The sequence below is a fragment of the Gopherus evgoodei genome, unplaced genomic scaffold (assembly GCF_007399415.2).
Source record: "Gopherus evgoodei ecotype Sinaloan lineage unplaced genomic scaffold, rGopEvg1_v1.p scaffold_37_arrow_ctg1, whole genome shotgun sequence".
NCBI lineage: Eukaryota > Metazoa > Chordata > Testudines > Testudinidae > Gopherus > Gopherus evgoodei.
In genome coordinates, this window is record NW_022060049.1 from 3,463,497 (window position 1) to 3,482,349 (window position 18,853).

The following is an 18,853-nucleotide window of genomic DNA, read 5'->3' on the forward strand; positions in this document are numbered from 1 at the left end:
CCTAGATGAAAGGGCAGAAGAGAGCCTCGGGTGACAGCTGCCAGCTCAGTTCTGGCTGGACCGACCATGTAACGCTGCCGGGTTTGAAGCTGTAGTGTTGATGGTGTAGTACAGCTTAGAACAGAGGTGGACAAACTACGACCAGTGGGCTCCTCCTGCCTGGACTCTGAGCTCCTGGTCTGGGTGACTAGCCCCTGGTCTCTCTCCCGCTGTTCTCCCTCTCCCACAGCCTCAGCTTACTGCGCCGACGGTGCAATGCTCTGGGCAGCAGCACAGCTGCAGAGCCGCGGCCTGACCCGGTGCTCTGTGCTGCATGGTGGCGCGGCTGGCTCCAGCCGGACGGTGTGGCTGCCTGTCCTGGTGCTCTGGGCGGAGCAGCTGTAGCATCGCTCGCCACCATGCTCCAGGTAGCACGGTAAGGGGGCAGAGAGCAGTGGGGGTTGGATAGAGGGCAAGGGAGTTTGTGGTGGTGGGTGGGGGCAGAGATCAGAGGGCAGGGAAAGGGGGGTTGAATGGGGGCAGGGGTTCCGGGGAGTCAGTCGGGGGGTGGGGTTGGATGGGGTGGTGGGAGCAGTCAGGGGTGTAAGATCTGGAGGCAGTCAGGGGCCAGGGAGGGGTGGATGGGGCAGGGGTCCTGGGGTGGGCTGCCAGGGGGTGAGAAGCAGGGGGGGGTTGGATAGGGAGTGGGGGCCAGGCCACATGTGTCTGTTTGGGGAGGCACAGCCCTCCATACAATTTCAGAAACCCGATGTGTCTATAGGCCAAAAGGTTTGCCCACCCCGGCCGAGAACCTTGGACAGGTGTCTTTTTAAAATCAAAATATGTAAGGGCGGCGCCAGCCCTGTCCAAGGCACATTTAATCATTAACTTGCAAGAGGAAATGCCCATGTCCCCGGGGAATATCTCGGTGGGAGCCAGCTGATGGCAGGGACATGCACACGCTGGGAGATCAGCTCCCTGGGCATCGCTCTATGGGTGATTAGGAGGGTGAAAGTTCCACTGTGCCAACCCCAGAGGTGGCTGCCTCAGACAAACCCAACACTGAGGCTCCAGCAGATTTCCCCATTTGCGAGTTTCTGATCCCAAAGCGCCCCCTACAGGCTAAGGCCTGCAACCAGCACAGCAAGGCACTCAGCAGGGTAAGCTGCTCCGGGCAGAAAGACATGGCCACATGGTAGATGCCTCCCAGGTTCACACTATGATGTGGCTGCCGAGAGCTTGTTTGCCATGGGAAGGACCCTGCCAGCCCTGTGGAGATGCCAAGGAGAAGAGCCTGGCGTGATGCAGGGGGCTCCACAGGGGGGCACGGCAGCATTAGGGAAGGCAGTAACCATTTCTCAGCTGTGGTGAGCAGTGCTGAACGCAAGGGGGGAAATTCAGGACTCCTGGGTTCTATCACCAACTCTGGATCTAGTGGGACAGAGCAGGTGGGACAAGAGTCCCAACTCCTGAGTTCTCTTCCAAATCTAGGCAAGTCACTTCACCTTCGTCTCAGTTTCTCCATGTGTAAGCAGAGCTGATCCTGCCTGCCTCATCTTTGGGAAGATGCTGGGTCCTTTCCATCCAAAGTTCCCAACCTAAGCACTAAACCACATTGATTAATATCTTCTTCCCTTAAAGCCATCATCATCCCCAGCCTGACCTCACACACCCAACAAAACAGGGCTCACTGGTCAGAAACCAGCCTGGGAACTGACCTGCAAGCCCAGTGCAAAGAGGCCCACAGGTGGCAGTGCCACAGCCCATCTGCCCCAGCACAGGGCACCCCATAATCACCTCCTCACCACTGCGCATCCGCTCCACCAGGAGCTGGTTAGAGCCAGGCTTCTGCTGCAGACCTGGCTGCCAGGCAAAACTGAGCAGTGGTGGCAGGAAACAAACATTTTCAGCAGATGCTGCTCAGTTCTCTCGGGATGCTGGCTGCCCCTGGTGGGGGAGATGGACAAATCACCTCCCTCCCCCACCTGGTATCTCCATGGACACAGGACCCCCTCATCCCAGCCTGGCAGGGGCCAGACTCAGAGAAAGTCACTAGGGGGTTACTGCACCTGCCTCTGAGCCAGCTGGGAGATAGGCGACTGGCATGTGCACAGTGGTGTACTGGGCAATCCAGCATGGCACTGCCCGCAGCCCTGACTCTGCAAACCCTTATGCCACATGCGGAGCTTTACTCATGAGAGGACAGTTACGCCCCTGTGTCCTTGCAGGATCGGAGCCCAAGTTCCTCACAGAAAACGGATATAAAAAACAACATAAAAAGCTCAGATGGTGCTTTCACCAAATCAATGGCGCAGAGACGCAGCTAGCGTGAATCAGCATGGCTGTATTGACTTGAAAACTGCATTACACTAGCCGAGGATCTGGCCCCACTGACTCCAATGGACCGAGGGTGATTTGCACCAGTCGAGGAGCCGGCCCTGTATCACCAATGCTTAACTTTGTTTTCTTAAGTACCACCAGGCCCTGGCCCCAGCCATCGCCCAGGGTGCTGAGGGGAATATCCAGCTCATGCCCAGGTCACCATTCGCCGCACAGTAATCCCAGCATGCTCTGCCTTAGGGGGGAAACTCCAACCTGTCCAGGCCTCGTCCCAGCCCTTCAGCTTCTCAGCTTCACCTTCTCTCTTTTGGCTGTCACAAGGAGGAAGCCAGGAACACCTGAGCTCACAGGGCAGGTTAGCAAGGCAGCCCAGGGATCGGCTCAACCATGAGAGAGGGTAATCAACCTTCATTACATGGAGAGTCTTTAAACCACAGGGACTGGGTCAGACCCAAGGTCCATCTAGCCCAGGATCTTCTGCCAGCTGCCAGCAGGAGCTGCTTTGGAGAAGGTGCAAGACGGCTGTCGAGATGAGATCACCTGCCATAGGGGAGATGCCTCCTTGCCTCGGTCGGAGGGCGGCTCATGCTCTGAGGAGGGAAGGAAGGTCAATAGTCTTTCCAGCCACCTTGGTTAGTTTTCTTACTCCTCACTATTATCACTCTGTCCACCTAAATGTCTTATTGGGTTCGGAATCCTGGTCTCTCTCAAAGGGTATGTCTACACTACCCCCTGGATCGGTGGGTAGTGATCGATGTATCGGGGATCGATCCCCGAACGTGTTCCTCATCGACTCTGGAACTCCACCAAGGCGAGAGGCGGAAGTGGAGTTGACGGGAGAGCAGCGGCAGTCAATCCCACGCCACGAGGACGCCAAGTAAGTCAATCTAAGATACGTCGACTTCAGCTATGCTATTCTCGTATCTCGTAAGTTGCGTATTTTAGATCGACCCCCACCAGTGCAGACCAGGCCAGAAACACAACATGGTATGACAGTCAGGCGGCAGTGAGTTCCACAAGTTAATAGCACAACAGAACATCCCCTTTGCTCAGTTTTCAATGCACTGCCATTCTGGCAAACGTTTGGGCCTCACTAGGCAGGCTGAGCAGAGGAAGGGTGGCCCAGTGGTTAGAGCACTTACCCTGGCTGACCTGGGTTTGATTCTCAGCTCCCGCCAGGCTCCCTAAGGGTGTCTCTACACTGCAATAAAAGACATGTGGCTCAGCCGCAGCTAGTCTAGGGCAGCTGGCTCAGGGGCTAAAATCTGCACTGTAGACGACATTTCTCAACGGCTCCATGTTAGTTCAAAACCATGTCATTTCACCATCCCAGGGAATTTATACTGAAAAGGTAACAAGAAAAATTAAAAGGTCAAAATAAAGGCTAAGCATTCCAGCTGACCTGCTACCAGGTCGGTTTTCGGATGACCAGCGCGTAAAGAGTTTGACTTCTCACCCTCATTTAGGGACGGCACTTTTTTTAATATCTCCAAAATCCTCCTAGGACGGCTCTAATAAAGCAGGGAGAACAGCACTGCCCCTTCCACACAGATGCTGTGAAGGTAACTGTACTCACATGTGAGGTGCACAGATACTACAGTAATTAGAACCATATCAACACCCTATGCAGAAGCACCCCATATACTTTCTCTATCCCATTCACAGAACGTCACCCGTCGGATTAATCAAAGGCATTTTGATGGTGCTCCTTCAACCAGAGGCCAAGACACTGCTGAATCAAGGGGATGTCTCTCTCTCTCTCTCTCTCTCACACACACACATACACACACAAATTTTCTGCTCTGAACGGAAAAGTGATCACGGTAGCTCCACAATGCACAGAACCACTGCTAGGCTACTGCAGTCAAGGCAGGAAAAGCCAGCAGAGCTCCTAATGCCAGTTAAAGGCTTGGGAGGATGGGTCTCAATCAAGCTCCCCTGATCTGACCCTCCACCACGCCATCAGGGGTTATTTTGTAGCTAAGGTGGAGAAACAGGCGTCAGGACCCTGAGGTTTCTCTCCAGTTCTGAGAGGGAGGTCTGGTGGTCAGAGCAGGAAGGGTTGGGAGCCAGGACGCCTGGGTTCTTTCCCCAGCTCTGAGAAGGAGGTGAGGTCTAAAGGGGAGAGGCTGGAGTCAGGACCTCTGGATTGTTTCCGTGCCTCAATTCCCCATCAGGAAAAAGTGACTGACACTTCCTTTTTCTCAACCTTTTGCTAGTCTTGGTCTATTCAGGCTGCAAGCTCCTGGCACAGGGACGGCCTCTCACTGCACCTGTGCAGTACCTGGGACTGATCTTAGGATGGTGCTACCACACTTCAAACATCACCGCTGGGCACAGAGTGGGGTCTAGTGGGTTAGAGCAGGGGGTGAGGCAAAGGGTCAGAACTCCTGGGTTCTGTTCCCAACCACAGGAGGGCAGTGGGGTCCAAGGGTTAGAGAATGGCACAACTAGGAACCAACTGGAACTGGCCTCTGCTACCAACTTGCTCTTTGACCTCAGGCAAATCACTGCACCTGGGAGCCTCAGTCTTCCTCAACCCCCTTCCCCGTTTGTGAACGGCCACTGACCACACCACTCCTACGCACGCTGGGGCCTAACACTGAGAGACGCTTCCGGGTACGGGGACAGCTCCAGGTCTGATCACAACAGACGCCCTCTTCCCCTCACAGGGGCTTGGCAAGATGCAACTGTTCCATGGCGCCTCCAGCCTTCTGACCACCCCCACCCCTGGAAAATGGAGAAGCCCAGTGAGCCTCGGGGAAGGTGGGTCCTGAAATCATCAGCCCCAAACCAAGGTTCACTACAAAGGGAGACCCACCTTCCTGGCACAGCAGAGTGCATGTGGCTCGTGTGGCACTGATGACAGCAAGGCATGGCAGGTGGGCGGCAGATTCCATCCCAGCTGCAGGACTGCTCTCTGTTGACCATTAACTGGGGCTCCACTCCAGCGCCCAACGTATGTGTTTGTACAGGATTCTCTGGTGTTATAGATACTGCCTAGTGGGTAGAGCACCGTACTGAGCCTCAGGACATCTGGGGTCCTGGCTCTGCCACTGGCCGGCTGGGTCAATGTGGGCAAGTTGCCTCCCCTGCCTGTACCTCAGTTTCCCCCTTTGTAAAGCATATTGAGATCTGTGGATGGACAGAGCTGTTGAAGAGCCAGTGATTACCACGTGTGTGTGCAAAGCTCTTAACACAAGGCAGCTCTGATCAGGGCTGCTAGGTGCTACTGCCATACAAATATAGTCACCAAGGGCAGGGGGGAGAGAGTGATCTAGGGGGTATTTGCCTCCTCAGAGACATTACCTATTGGGCTCAACTGAAGGTTGGATACAGGGCTAGATGGACCCAATGGTCTGATCCGACATGGCAGGAAGAGGAGAGGGGAAAAGATTGGTATGACCCAGTGAGACAGGGATGCCAGTTAGATGGATTTGGTACAGCAGAGGGGGGTGGATCCCAGGTTAAATGGGCCCTTTGGTTGGATCCGGCATGGCAGGAAGTGTGCGTACATGGGGGGGTGGAGGGAAGAATGGGACTGGTTCGATCTGGGATGGTGCAGGGGGACATCGGGCTGGATGAGCCATTGATTTGGCGTGGCAGGGAAGCCAGTGTTAGATGGGCCCATTGCTCAGATCCAGGGAGGTCACACTAGCCAACAGTCTCCTGGAAGAGCACACAACCAGACAGATCAATGACATGGCAAACGCTGTGTGCGTGAAAGGAGATTCCCCTGTGGCACAAATTTAGTAGGGAGGCTCTCAGACAGAGCCAACTGCCTAGTAAACGTCCCCGTGAGGCTCGATTTTAATCGATTATTTTTGTCCTTAGGAAAATCACGGCACTGATGTTCATTTTTATAGAACCTTTTACTCTTTCCTGAGCTCCCTCCTGGCAGCAGCTCGGGTTGCCTTGGCTCTGGCTACGCGGCCTCACAGGCTGGCGCTGGGATTCAGCTGCCAGAAAAGCGATGACTCTACCTGCCTCAGCACCAGCTCTCTGCCCTTCTGCTAGACAAGCTACCCCCGGGATCTGTCCGATCGGCTGCTCTCCTTATCCAGCCAACGGTTCAGAAGAGTCTCTCTGAGCAACGCAACTTTGAGTTTCACCTTGCATCTTCTATGGGGGCGCGTCTGCCTGTCTGTCTGTCTGTCCTGAGCTCTGGACCCTTCCTTTGTTTTTAAAAGAGCCAGCTCTCTATTGTCAGCGCCCAAGCGCAGCCTGTCACACCTGCCTAAGAGCGATCACAACAAAAGCACATTAGTTTCAATGCACATTTGGTAATTGAGGCTCTTGGTGAAGTAACCAGCAACTGGACACCACAAGAAAACATGACCTAATTCCTTTGTGCCCCTCTGGAGCCATCCACTCCCAGCCTTTTCCCTGCCAGGACCCTGCTCCCACTTCACATGGGAAGGGCAGGGAGATCATGACCCAGAGGCTTGGAGGGCATCCCCCCTTTAGACAAAATATTCTGAGACTCAGACCAGTTAGGTGTATTTTGAGGGCGGAAGCATATTCTCCAGCAGACAACAGAAGCACAGACCCAGCCAGCAGTCTATGGCTAATTCTCCCTCCCATTCCAAGCCCCATGCTGCTTCCCAGAGTGGAACAGACACAGATCTGGCAAGCGGAGCGGTGAGAGCACCCATAGAGGTGTTAGACACCCCTGGATGGTCCCATTTTATACCGCAAGCCTGCTCCTCTCCCTTTATAGCACCAGCCCCCGATCAGCAAACATTCATTTACTAGCAAATTCGGGGGAGCCGAGACCCACAACCCCTACAGCTGGTGCTCCCTGAACCAGCTAGACAGGTTGCAGGCAGCGCTACCAGAGGGACTTGCATCCAGGCAATGCAAAGGGAGAAGGGATCAGCTAACTGTTCTCAGCTTATGGCTAGAGAGGGGATGAGGGGAAACAGCAATTAAGAGTGAACGCGTAGGAGTGGGAAGACGGGGGCACCCCAACAAAACCACCTCTGCAAATGCGTCCAACACCTGGTTGGAGAGATCAGGGTGCAATACCCCTGGACGATGGTCCTCAACCTTTTTTTAATTTGCAGACTCTTAAATATTTTTGAATGGTGGTGCAAGTCCCTTTGGAAATTGTAGACAGTCTGAGAAGCCCCAGAGATCCGCAGACCACAGGTTGAGAACCACTGCCCTAGGGTCCCCACAGCCCCAACCTGCCCCACCCCCGGGGCATAGGGCCAGAAAGACACACCTCAGGTGTGATTGGAGAGGGGTGTCCTAGACAGATCCCTCCAGACACACGATGAGGTGCGGTGGGTGAGGGCGCAGGCAGCAGAAGTGCAGCAGTGTGGGCCCATGGAGGGACAGGGCGGGTGCCCAGAGATGAAATGAGACTCTAGGACTATGGGCTCACGGGGCAAGGGCAATACAGCCAGGCCAGCACGGAGCTGTTGGATGTCCCAGGCAGAGTGAAGTTGGGGGGCACCGCCCTGCAGCAGCCTGATCTCTCCGAACTCACCCGGCCCTTTCTCCAGAACTGCTAAGCCCTGCTCCCCCCGACCCCCACAACCCCTGGCCGGTACCTCCTAACGCAGGGCGGGTCCCATATTCCTTCCCCTCCTCGATCGCTGATCCCCCACACTCATCATTCCCGCCCCCATCCCCCAGGCCCCGATCCCCCCGCCAGGCCTCCCATGCGCTGCTCCCCCCCCGGGGCCCCGATCCCCCCGCCAGGCCCCTCATGCGCTGCTCCCCTCCCCCAGGGCCCCGATCCCCCCGCCAGGCCCCTCATGCCCTGCTCCCCCCCCCGAGGCCCCGATCCCCCCGCCAGGCCCCTCATGCGCTGCTCCCCCCCCGGGGCCCCGATCCCCCCGCCAGGCCCCTCATGCCCTGCTCCCCCCCCGAGGCCCCGATCCACCCGCCAGGCCACCCATGCCCTGCTCCCCCCCCCGGGGCCCCGATCCCCCCGCCAGGCCTCCCATGCCCTGCTCCCCCCCCGGGGCCCCGATACCCCCGCCAGGCCTCCCATGCCCTGCTCCCCCCCCGGGGCCCCGATCCGCCCGCCAGGCCTCCCATGCCCTGCTCCCCCCCCCCGGGGCCCCGATCCCCCCGCCAGGCCTCCCATGCCCTGCTCCCCCCCCCCGGGGCCCCGATCCGCCCGCCAGGCCTCCCATGCCCTGCTCCCCCCCCCCGGGGCCCCGATCCCCCCGCCAGGCCTCCCATGCCCTGCTCCCCCCCGGGCCCGATGCCCCCCTGCCAGCCCCGCGCTCTCCCCACCCCCCAGCACTCACCGCTCTCCAGCTCGCCGCCCTTCTTGGCCGTGGCCGCGTTGCCCATCGCGGCGCTGGGGCCCGGGCGGGGCCGGCTGCGGCTCCCGCTGCCCCCGCTGCTCCCTCCGGCGCCCGCTGCCCGCAGGAGGCTCGGCTGGGCCCGGCCAGGCCCCGATACCCCCCGCCGCCAGGCGGAGCCGCCGAGACCGGTATCACCTCCCCTCCCCCCGCGGCGGCGGCTCCTCGGGCTCCGGACGCCGCCCCAGCCCCGCGCACCATTGGCCGCCGCCGCCGCCAGCCGCCCGCGCGATCCCGGCGCCCATTGGCCAAGCAGGGCACCCCGCCGCACCATTGGCCGATTGCTGTGACGCGCGACGCTCCCTGCTGCTCCCTCGACGTAACCCCGGCCCTGACTGGGCCCGTTCCCCTCAGCCGGCCGCTTTCATTGGCCGACGGCCACGTTTAGCTCCGCCCCTCACCGCTGATTGGCCTCAGAGGGCTGAGGTCGCAGCGTTCTATATTTAGAACGTCGGGCGAGCCAGCGTTCGAAAGAATGTTCAACGTGAGGGGCGGGGCTTGGGAGCTAAACTGAAGGAAGGCAATGAGAGAGGGACAGAGCTATAGACCCATGGGGTGGGGGTGGCATGGGGTCGGGGAAGGGGTCTAGGAACTACCTTGAGGTGGCATAGGGACAAAAGAGGAGGCCTAGGAACCACCCTGGGGTGGCATGGGGATGGGCAGCGGGTCAGGACTCATCCTGGGGTGGTATGGGGATAGGGAAGTGGGGCCAGGGAGTGTAGGCGTGACAGAGCTATGTCAGACTGACAGGGAGCCAGCAGAGGAGGGGTCCACGGGGTGACCCATTTGTGGGTGTTGCCCAGGGGCACCCTGGTGGCCCCACTCCTTCACTCAGCCTTTCTTGGCGGGGGTTGAGCAGCTGACACCTTAGGCCTGGGAAGAGGAACTGCTCTTAGCTTTACCTGGCCCCTGGGATGTGCCTCCGTGACCCTGCTGTTTTAATAAGCATCATTCCTCAAAGGACACACAACTGGGGGCCAGTCAGCATCTGGGCTTCTGCTGTGGTGTAGCCCCAGGATGGGGCGGGAGGCAAGGTTCTCCTCCGTGGACCTGTTTCCCCAGCCTGTGTATTCAGGCTGTGAGCCCCTCACAGCAGCACCCAGCGCACTGGGGCCCCAGTCTTGTCAGGGGCCCATAGGTGCTATTCTAGTACAAATAAATAGTTTGGTGGGGCCTCAGTCCCAGACTTGGAGCCTCTACACTGTCTAAGTTTAAGTCCCACTAGGTGGGAGCTGCAACAGATACTAATGCTCTGAGGATTGGATGCGGGGCAGGGCGAGACCCAACACCAGGGGTGGCTCCAGGCCCCAGCACGCCAAGCGCGTGCTTGGGGCGGCAAGCCACGGGGACACTCTGCTGGCACCGCGAGGGCGGCAGGCAGGCTGCCTTCGGTGGCTTGCCTGCCGAGGGTCCGCTGGTCCCGCAGCTTCAGAGGACCTCCCGCAAAGATCCGCCGAAGCCACAGGACCAGCAGATCCTCCGCAGGCAAGCCGCCAAAGGCAGCCTACCTGCCGTGCTTGGGTTGGGCAAAATGCCTAGAGCCGCCCCTGCCCAACACATAGGAAAGAGGGGCTCTCCATCCACACACCACAATGCACCATCAGGGTGATGATCTTGGGGGGGTGGGGCAGGAGGAGGGAGAGATTTCCCTAGCCCTGTTCCCCCCGCCTGACTCTCAAATATGTCTACCGAGCAATTTGTCTGTCTTTCACATGATGGGGATGGCATCCACTGGTAGTTATTTCCCAGGGCAGGATCACCCCCTTTGCTCAAACCCCCATTTCAGATCACACTAGGCATATGCCCCCCACTCCATGAACCAAATATAAACTTAGTTAACTTCATCAAGGAGCCTTTGCCCAGGAGCTGCTGCCACCTGTCTGTTTTGAGAAAGCATCTGTTTAAACAGAAATAGGATTTTCCACTCTTGGACTCCCTGCCTCATCTTTGCAGTACACCCTCCCTGGCATGGGGATTTAACACACCCAAAGGAAAGAACACTTATGAGATTCCCTTGATAAGACATTGGCAATATAGCAAATTGCTGGTCAAGCCACATAGGTGTCACTGAGGACAGAAATTTGCCCTGCTGATCCTGATCCAGCAAGCTGATGGCATGGGCAGAGCCTTACAGTAGCAACTGCTACAACTGAGATTGGGGCCCCACTGTGCCAGGTGCTGTACTTCCACATACACCCCAGAAAGCTCTATACAGGCTGCTGCTGGGAGCCACAACAGAATCCAGCTCCCCGTTTCCATCAAGAAAGGCTGGTCCCATAGTTAAAACACTGGGCAGGGACTGTATGTTTCTCACTGCCAGTGCAGCACCCCAGAGTTGCTACTGCCATATTAAATTAATTGCTTAAGCTGTACTATTTTAGTGTCACCAACTCTTGTAATTTTACCATGACAAGTGCAGTTGGTGTTTAAAGCCCCTGCTCATGGACTCATGGGATTATGCAAAAAGATCAGCGTTTAGTTTCTAGCCTCCATTGCTGCACAGAGAAGGTTGAAAAACATGACCTCTAAAGCCTCAAAAAAAAAAACAAACAATAAACATCACACTTTATTTTAAAGAAGCTCATGGCTGTTGTTTTTTTAAATGCTTGCAGTTAGCAATACTTTTCCCTTGACACTGCCTAGTGCTCCAGGCTTTCTAAAAGCAACTCCTCCGTTTAATAGAAGCTGCATCTTCCCAATCAGGAGGCTGGTCACTATCCCACTCAGGAGAAAGGAAAGAGACAGGCACAAAATAATAAATTAAAAAGCAAAGTCAGACCACCAAAACATTGTGCTTGATGGTAGACAGGACTTGCAGCCGGCAGCCGCAGTGAAGTTACGTCCACGTGGCTCTCTCCCTCACTCCTTCCCCTGCTCGCAGCCTGGGAAAACCGTGCCCTGATCTAAAGTAAAATTGATTGCAAACAAAATGACCTAGAAGGCAAATCGACTTTTAGATCAAGGTAACAAACCAGAGCAGCTGCTGTAAGGCTGCATAGGTCCATTGATTCAGTAAAGCTGCAGCAGTTGAAGATGTAAAAGTTACTGGTAGCCCCCCTTAATAGCTTACAAGCAGCCAGTAGGGGGAAGCAAAACAAAGATCTGGTCCAAAGGTTCCAGTGGAGCCATGTCTGATTTACAGCAGCCTGGGATTTGGCCCAGACTTTAATAGGAAATGAAGGTTGAAATTAGGTAGTTTAACCTCAAAAGGGGATTTTGCAAAAGCTCTGAATTGATTCAGTTTTGAAACTTTAAATCAATACAAGATGGGTTTTTAGGAAGTCTGCTGGACTGAAAGCAAACTCACTGGTTTCAGCTTATCCCTGCAGCCAAACAGAGCCTGGGCTGGGGGAAGGAAGCGAAACTGACAAGAAAGGGTGACCTTGTGGGGTCGGTTGAGGGACAAAAGAGTGTAGCAAACAGCACCACCTCTGAGAAGAAAGTTTGATCTAAGAGACACAGGTGCGATTAGCTGAGGGCAAGCCAGGGGGGTTTTAAAGACAGATGGGCTGCAGAACTTGAGGTACGTATTGGTTATGCTTCAGGGGCCTAAATATCCCTCTTCAACAGAGCTCTTCCCATCATTACCTGTAGTGGGGTAATGCCTAGGAGGCTAGACACAAAAGATCATCCGTACCACAAGCAGCTTAGTCTAGTATTACCATCACACAAAATGACATTGATCCCCCTCTGCAAAAAAAAAAAAAAAAAGCACAACAAATCACCTCCAAAGAACCTCCTAGCCCTGAGTTTTGCCCCACACTGGAGAACTAGCGCTCCCATGAAGCCCACTAGGGACTTTACATGGAAGATGCTCAGACCTTATGGGACTGGGTGGCTGTTTATGTGGTGAAAGATAGAGACGGTAATTTCCTGCAATATCCTTGAGAGTGTGTTTATTATTGGGGGCTGGGGTTGTATATAACCTCTCTGGGAGCAGATAGGACAGAGATGAGACTGGGGAGTTCAAAGGACTATTAAAAATATGCCAGACAAATATGGGCTGTTGGGACAATACATTTAAAGTGGATTTCCTGGAGAATCCCTAGAAGGGAACATTAATGCAAATTTCCCCAACTCCAGTTACTCAAAAACCCAGTTTTGTGTGGAAAAGGGCAGCATCTGCTGATTACCTGTCACAGAAGACCAAGAGCAAAGGCCAAAGCTGTGTAAAAAAATCAGCTCATCAGCCCAGCCTGGGTTCCTGATCTAAGATGGATGACGTTGTAACCACTGGAAAAAAACTGTTGTGGGGCTTTGAAGGACTAAAACCTGCCAGAGCCCCATGGTGGAGTTGGGGAGACCTCTGGTGAGCTTTTTAGCATGTGTTTAGATGCTTTTATTGTTTTAATGTTTTCTCTGTAATGCTTTTCTCTTAAGATTAAACATACTTGCTTAGAAGGAGGTGAGTGGCAACTTGCACCTGTGTGGGCAAGGCACTCATCTCAGGCCTCAGAAAGCAAAGTAGAGGCACTGGCCTTCTTGGTCTGTCTGTGTTGCTGAGGACCTCACAGCATAACGCAGGGAGCTGTGAAGCCTTGAAACCTCGGGTCAGAAGGGAGATTGATGTGGGTGTCCTCCAAAGAGAGGTGATAGCTGGGAGCCAGAAACCTAAAGTAGGGGCCCTTGGTGAGCCATGAAGAGGGAATACAGGCGCAGTTGCCCTGAAACTGTGACTTTGATGTATGGAGGACTTGTTGGAATTACAAGCTGTCATTTTAATGGGGTGGGGTTCCTGGTCCTGCCTGCAGGGTTTAAGGCTCCAAAGGGAAGCGTGCAAGCAGTCAGTCTAGAATTAACCAGCCTCGAACGAGGTGGGGTGAGTTATGCCTTGCTGCCTTGGGGAGCAGCCTGCTTCATCTGTCTTTGCTTGTAGAGTTCTGAATTCTAAGTCACATTATGTTAAAACCTGGTTGCAAGACAATTTAGGTTTTTATCTAATCTGTGGGTAAGATAGAAACATAAAATGTAAAACTCCAAAGGTAGATTCAGACATCTAACTATCACCTAAATAAAATACCACCATCTAACTCTCATATAGTACCTTTCAGCCATAGAGCTCAAAGCACTTTGCAAAGGAAGTTTTCCCCATTTTACAGATGGGAAAATTGAGACAGAGAAGGGCAGTGACTTGCCCAAGGTCACCCAGACGGCCAGCAGCAGTGCTGAGAATAGTAGCCAGGTCTCCTGTGTGGTCAGAGCACCACCCCACTGCTGGCTAAGAAGCAAGTCAGTTTCCATTATTCCTAAAATAAGATAGTCTGACACTGCAAGGTGATCTGTCATCAGGCTCACAGCACCCGCACAGCAGTGTCTTGATTTTTGCAGGGCTGGAGCTGCTCAGTGTTTTTAGACTGATTCACTAACAGCGAGCTGCCTACCAGAAAGAGTGGGGTGCTCTTTCTTTACAATGGAGGAGGAAGTCTGAAAAGTTGAGGTACCCAGACCCTGTTAAATGAAGGAGATTTCCTGCTTGATTTTCTTCTTGGGAATATCATTAGTGATCCGGCAGGAACAGCTCGAGGCCTCAACTGAGATCAGCACCTTATTGTGGTAGGTGCTGCACATGCACCTAGTGAGAGAGAATCCCTGACCCCAAAAGCTTCCCATCTGAATAGAAAGGGTAGAGGGCCAGTAGGGAACCAGGAACACAGAAATGACGTGACCAAGATCACACAGCAGATCAGTATCAGAGCTGGGAACAGTCCCCAGTTCTCCCCCCTCTAGTGGCTGCTTGCTACTGCTGAGATAAGTTCTCCAGCATGAGCGTGGTGATTTCACAGCCTTTAATGGAACTGTGTGTCGAATTCTAACAGAGACGTCTTTTTCTCCCAAGTGTCCAAACGGCCATAGAATCAAAGAGGCACTACAAAGCAAGTGGGGGAAAAGTCACTTCCTCTTCTAACTTGTCTGGTTGCCCTAGCATGACTTCTGCGATCTGACATTCTTGGCAGTTCTCTAGTTGCCCATACAGCCTTTCAGGAAAAATACGTTAGACAAAACCCGCATTCTTCATGTAAAGAGAAAAAGATCCTGCTGGCTGTCTGATGATCAGGAAGCAAAAACAAAGTAGAAATAGAAGAGGCAGTAATCCCATTCACCCCTGCTGTGGGGCTCACCTTTCCTGCAGCAAAGGGTGAGATTAAAACACCATGTTCTGTAGTACTGAAAGGTGACAAGTTCAGAACTGATCCAAAGAAATACTCCATTCCTCCCCACAGGATCTGGGGAACTTACTGCCGCTGGATACTGAGCACAAGAGCTTAGCAGGATTATTATTACTTTAAAAATCAGATATTTATGTGGCTAATGAGACCATCCAGAACGAGAACAAAAGATTTAAGCAGCAAACAAGAGATTAAATCCTCCCAGGGTCATGAGCTAGCCTCTAAGTCTTGCAACTTCAGAGGATGCTTTGGTTATGCCATCAGTGCAGGGTACGTCCACCTTCCTCTTAAGCAGCTTAATGCTGGCCTGTCAGACAGGAAAACAGGCTGTATAGACCAGGGGTCTGATCCCATGAATGGAGTCAGGGAAGGAAGAGATGGAAACAGGGATCTTGCCAAGAAGGGGAAATGCACTTTCCCTGCCTTGCTGAGAGTTCCTGACTGCTGCTTGCCTGCCAAGGCACAGACAAAGGAAATTGCAGTGTTGGGGACTAGGCTCAGATTGGTAAATAAGCATCTGATTAAGGGCTCAGGCCACTCCTCCTGTGCTGGAGGGCTGGTTCGGCATGATTCCCATTAGACAAGATCAAAACAAACTGCAAACACAACAAAAGGCAGCAATTTTCCTCCTCTGTCAGGCCTTGGTAGCTCCTGGCGGCTGCTCACTGAAGGCCTGATGCAAAGCACAGTGGAGGGTGTTTGCTCCCCATGCTGCCATCAGCTCGGGCCCTTTCTTCATTCGTGAATGTTCTAGGGGCCTGGCTCAAGTGAATGACTGGTGCAGGGAGGGAGGCAGGCAGGCAGAGATTGGTGAGTAGGGCAGGGTGCCCTGCCAGCCTACATCCCTCACAATCATGTGAAGCAAACCAAGCAGAGATTGGTGGCAAAGGATTTGCAGGCAGAGGCATCCCGGCCACCTAGATCAGTGGTCCTCCCGCCAGACGAAGGACCTTGGCTGCAGTCGAGCATCTGCCAAAATGCTGCCGAATTTTGCAGCGCCGTCTCTGGATGACGCTGCTTGTCAGCAGCAAGTGGCATCATCCAGAGGCGTCATTCCGGCGGATGCTCGACCACCGGACAGGATGCAGGCACATTTAGATGCCCCTGCAGGCACCATGTTGGGGACCCCTGACCTAGATCATCCCCCAACCTCAAGGTGGGAGAACGATAGCCCAAGCTGCAGTCACCCGAGCCATCAGCGTTCAAGTCTCCACCGGCCTTGGCAGAGTCCTCTGGCAAAGCAAGGAGCTGCTGTTTCACATTCCCGCCCCCACTGCCAGGGCACAAGAGGACAGGGGTATAATATGGTGCCTCCAGCAGAGAGCGCCTGTTAATACTTGCTTTCTCCTTTGCAATTGATCTTTTACTGTAAACTACACTGTGCATGCTCAAAACTAGCTAGGCAGGGGGGTAGCCCAGTCCAGTGTCTTAACTGCTAGTCTATCCTTCCTCAGTCCCCACACACACTTACCTAGGACACCATCTGGGCAGAAGAATGCATACATAGGATCAAGGCCTTCTTTTGGTCCACAGCAATTGTTTGTCATTAGCCAGAGCGATTCGTTAGTTCCTATAGTAGAGCAGATAATTAAGCCCATCTCAGCTCCGGCTGTGATATCGGATGCTTCAGAGGAAGCCAACTAACCTTTTTAATACACTCAGCTAGTGGTCTGTTGTTGTGTAAATGGTGGTATCAGTCCTCTCCCTTGCTGGAAAACAAGCTTGTTAATTGCAACAGGAAATCCCTGGGGGTAGGGGTGATTGGAAAGATGTGCAAGAAAAAAAAAATAGAATGGGAAAAAATGGATGCTTGTCCCTAAATCCTCCCTTGGGCACCCAAAAACAGTTTCTTGCACAGCTTTAGGGCTAAAGCAAAGCGTCAGAGAAAGTTTCAAAAATCCTCAAGCACAGGAGTTTAGTCATGTTTACTGGACTCAGCCACAGCTTTAATACAAAGGTGACCTTGAAAGGATCCATATAAAATCAAGCGCATTTCTTTTTTTGATGGAGAAGTCAGGCTTGAAAAGTTGGAAGTTTTACTGCTTGTATTTTTTAAGCCTTAGAAATAATCAGAAACACTCAGCTGGGGCTTCCCCGTTTTGATTGAAGAACAGAGGAAAGTTTGTGACAGAGTCTCTTGAGAAGGCTTTAAAGAGGAATGCTTCCTCACTGGACGTGTCATTGATGTTCAGTAGGTGTTTACAAAACACCAAAAAGGTCTGACACAGTTTAAGGTTTTGTCTAGGCTGGGATCATATATCCAGGATAGGCTGTTGTCTGACCATGCACTAGAAAGCCGCAGCTGTTTACTGCTCAATTGTGCCAGGTGCTGTACAAACACCGAACAAGATTTTAAGATGTTCAGACACAGACCATCTAGATTTGAAAGTGATCGGGTTAAACTGATGCTAACTCCTACTGTAGACAGGCTTATATCAGTTTAAGCCTCACTCAGACAGATTTAGCCTGCGCCGGAATGTTGGCAAATTAAGCTGTGTGTTTCCATTAGGGGTATGCCCTTGTTTAACAAGAGTTCAAATCTCGTTAAGCTGGTGCACCTTTCTAGCATGCACCTGGCAGTCACGTACACCAGTGTGAGCTGGGGACGGTCACTCCCATTTTAATTTAATGAGATAAGGTAGGTAGGTGAAGTAATATCTTGTAGTGGGCCAACTTCTGTTAAAGAGACAAGCTTTCAAGCCACAGAGCTCTAGATGTCATGTGGCTCAAAGGCTTGTCTCTCTCACCAACAGTAGTTGATCTAATAAAAGATACCACACCCACCTTGTCTCTCTGGTGTCCCTAGCCTCTGTTTGTCAGAGGATGGAGATGGATGGCAGGAGAGAGATCACTTGATCATTGCCTGTTAGGTTCACTTCCTCTGGGGCACCTGGCATTGGCCACTGTCAGTAGACAGGATACTGGGCTAGATGGGCCTTTGGTCTGACACGGTACAGCCGTTTTTATGTTCTAATATCCCAGGACCGACATGGCTATGCCACCACTGCGTGTTAATTTAGTAGCATTTTTACACTCCCCATGCACTAGCAACTGCACAAAGCACAGCTTTAAGGGAGAATCCACCCTCCCCACCCCCCCATGATTTGCACAACGGCTTTAAACCCCTGGACTTGAGGTTTGCCCCGGTGGCAGCAACACCAGTGTGGACACAACTCGCCAGCTCACCGTTCTCTCTTGTGATGAGCCTTTCACCAGTTCTCCCACCTAGGCAGGACCTGAAACGTAACCTGGGAGACACAGGCAGAACACGCTTGGGAGCTGATGGCTAAAGCATCTAAGAGGGTACATGCCCAGTTCTCCCACCTAGGCAGGACCTGAAACGTAACCTGGGAGACACAGGCAGAACACGCTTGGGAGCTGAAGGATAAAGCATCTAAGAGGGTACATGCCCAGGCCTCTTCAAGCTGCATTATTATGGAGCCTCCAAGTCTCAACTGAGAGGCTGCACAGAGTGTGCATGACAAACCCTGCCCCACAGAGCTCACAGTCTAAATAAACAAAGAGTGGGAGGGGAAACTGAGGCACAGAGGGGTAAGAGACTTGCCAAAGTTTACAGAGTCAGTGGCAGGACTAGAAATAGACCCCGGGACTTGTGTCCCATCCACCACACCCATTTCTCAAACTTTGCAGGTTGGCAACCCCTTACCTGAAGTCAAAAATGTTCACTACTCCCTCTCTCTCTCATGTTGACTATAAAGAATAAAAAAAGCTCTGGTGATGATAATGCTAAGCCTGCATGTGCGTGGAGAGGCTGGCAGGATACTCACCTTGAAGAGGACAGGTACACAGGTTGTCAGGGGGTGAGATTTTCTTTGCTTTAGATGGCAATAAGATTTTTCAGTCTCGGGACCCCCACCCTCAGGGTCACGACTCACTGGCTGGCAAACCATATCGGACCATGCTACCTCTGAAGAATGCTGCTGGCACAGCCCCAAGACAGAAGCACCGTGTATGAAGGAAGCGGGTGAGGCTGTGCTGCCAGGCCCCGCGCTGACGCCATGCAGTTTGCTCCAATGCACGAGA

The 18,853-nt window shown here is 53.4% G+C and overlaps 1 protein-coding gene and 1 long non-coding RNA gene across 3 annotated transcripts in view; both read right to left on the reverse strand.

Moving 5' to 3' along the window:
* The window catches only part of LOC115642066 (cAMP-dependent protein kinase catalytic subunit alpha), a 48,012-nt gene extending 39,330 nt beyond the window's left edge, over positions 1–8,682 (reverse strand). The window contains exon 1 of one of the 2 annotated variants that reach the window (XM_030545443.1): positions 8,586–8,682. In XM_030545443.1, coding sequence (XP_030401303.1) covers positions 8,586–8,631 — 46 coding nt within the window. In that variant the 5' untranslated portion in view covers positions 8,632–8,682. Of the gene's footprint in view, positions 1–5,140; positions 6,579–8,585 lie in introns of those variants that run through there. The other variant, XM_030545442.1, reaches the window with a different exon arrangement.
* Positions 2,304–5,134, reverse strand: LOC115642068. Its single transcript, XR_003998149.1, has 2 exons — positions 3,462–5,134; positions 2,304–2,909 (listed from the first exon to the last, which is right to left on the reverse strand). It is a non-coding gene; the product is annotated as an uncharacterized LOC115642068 (long non-coding RNA).
* Positions 8,683–18,853: the final 10,171 nt, after the last annotated feature.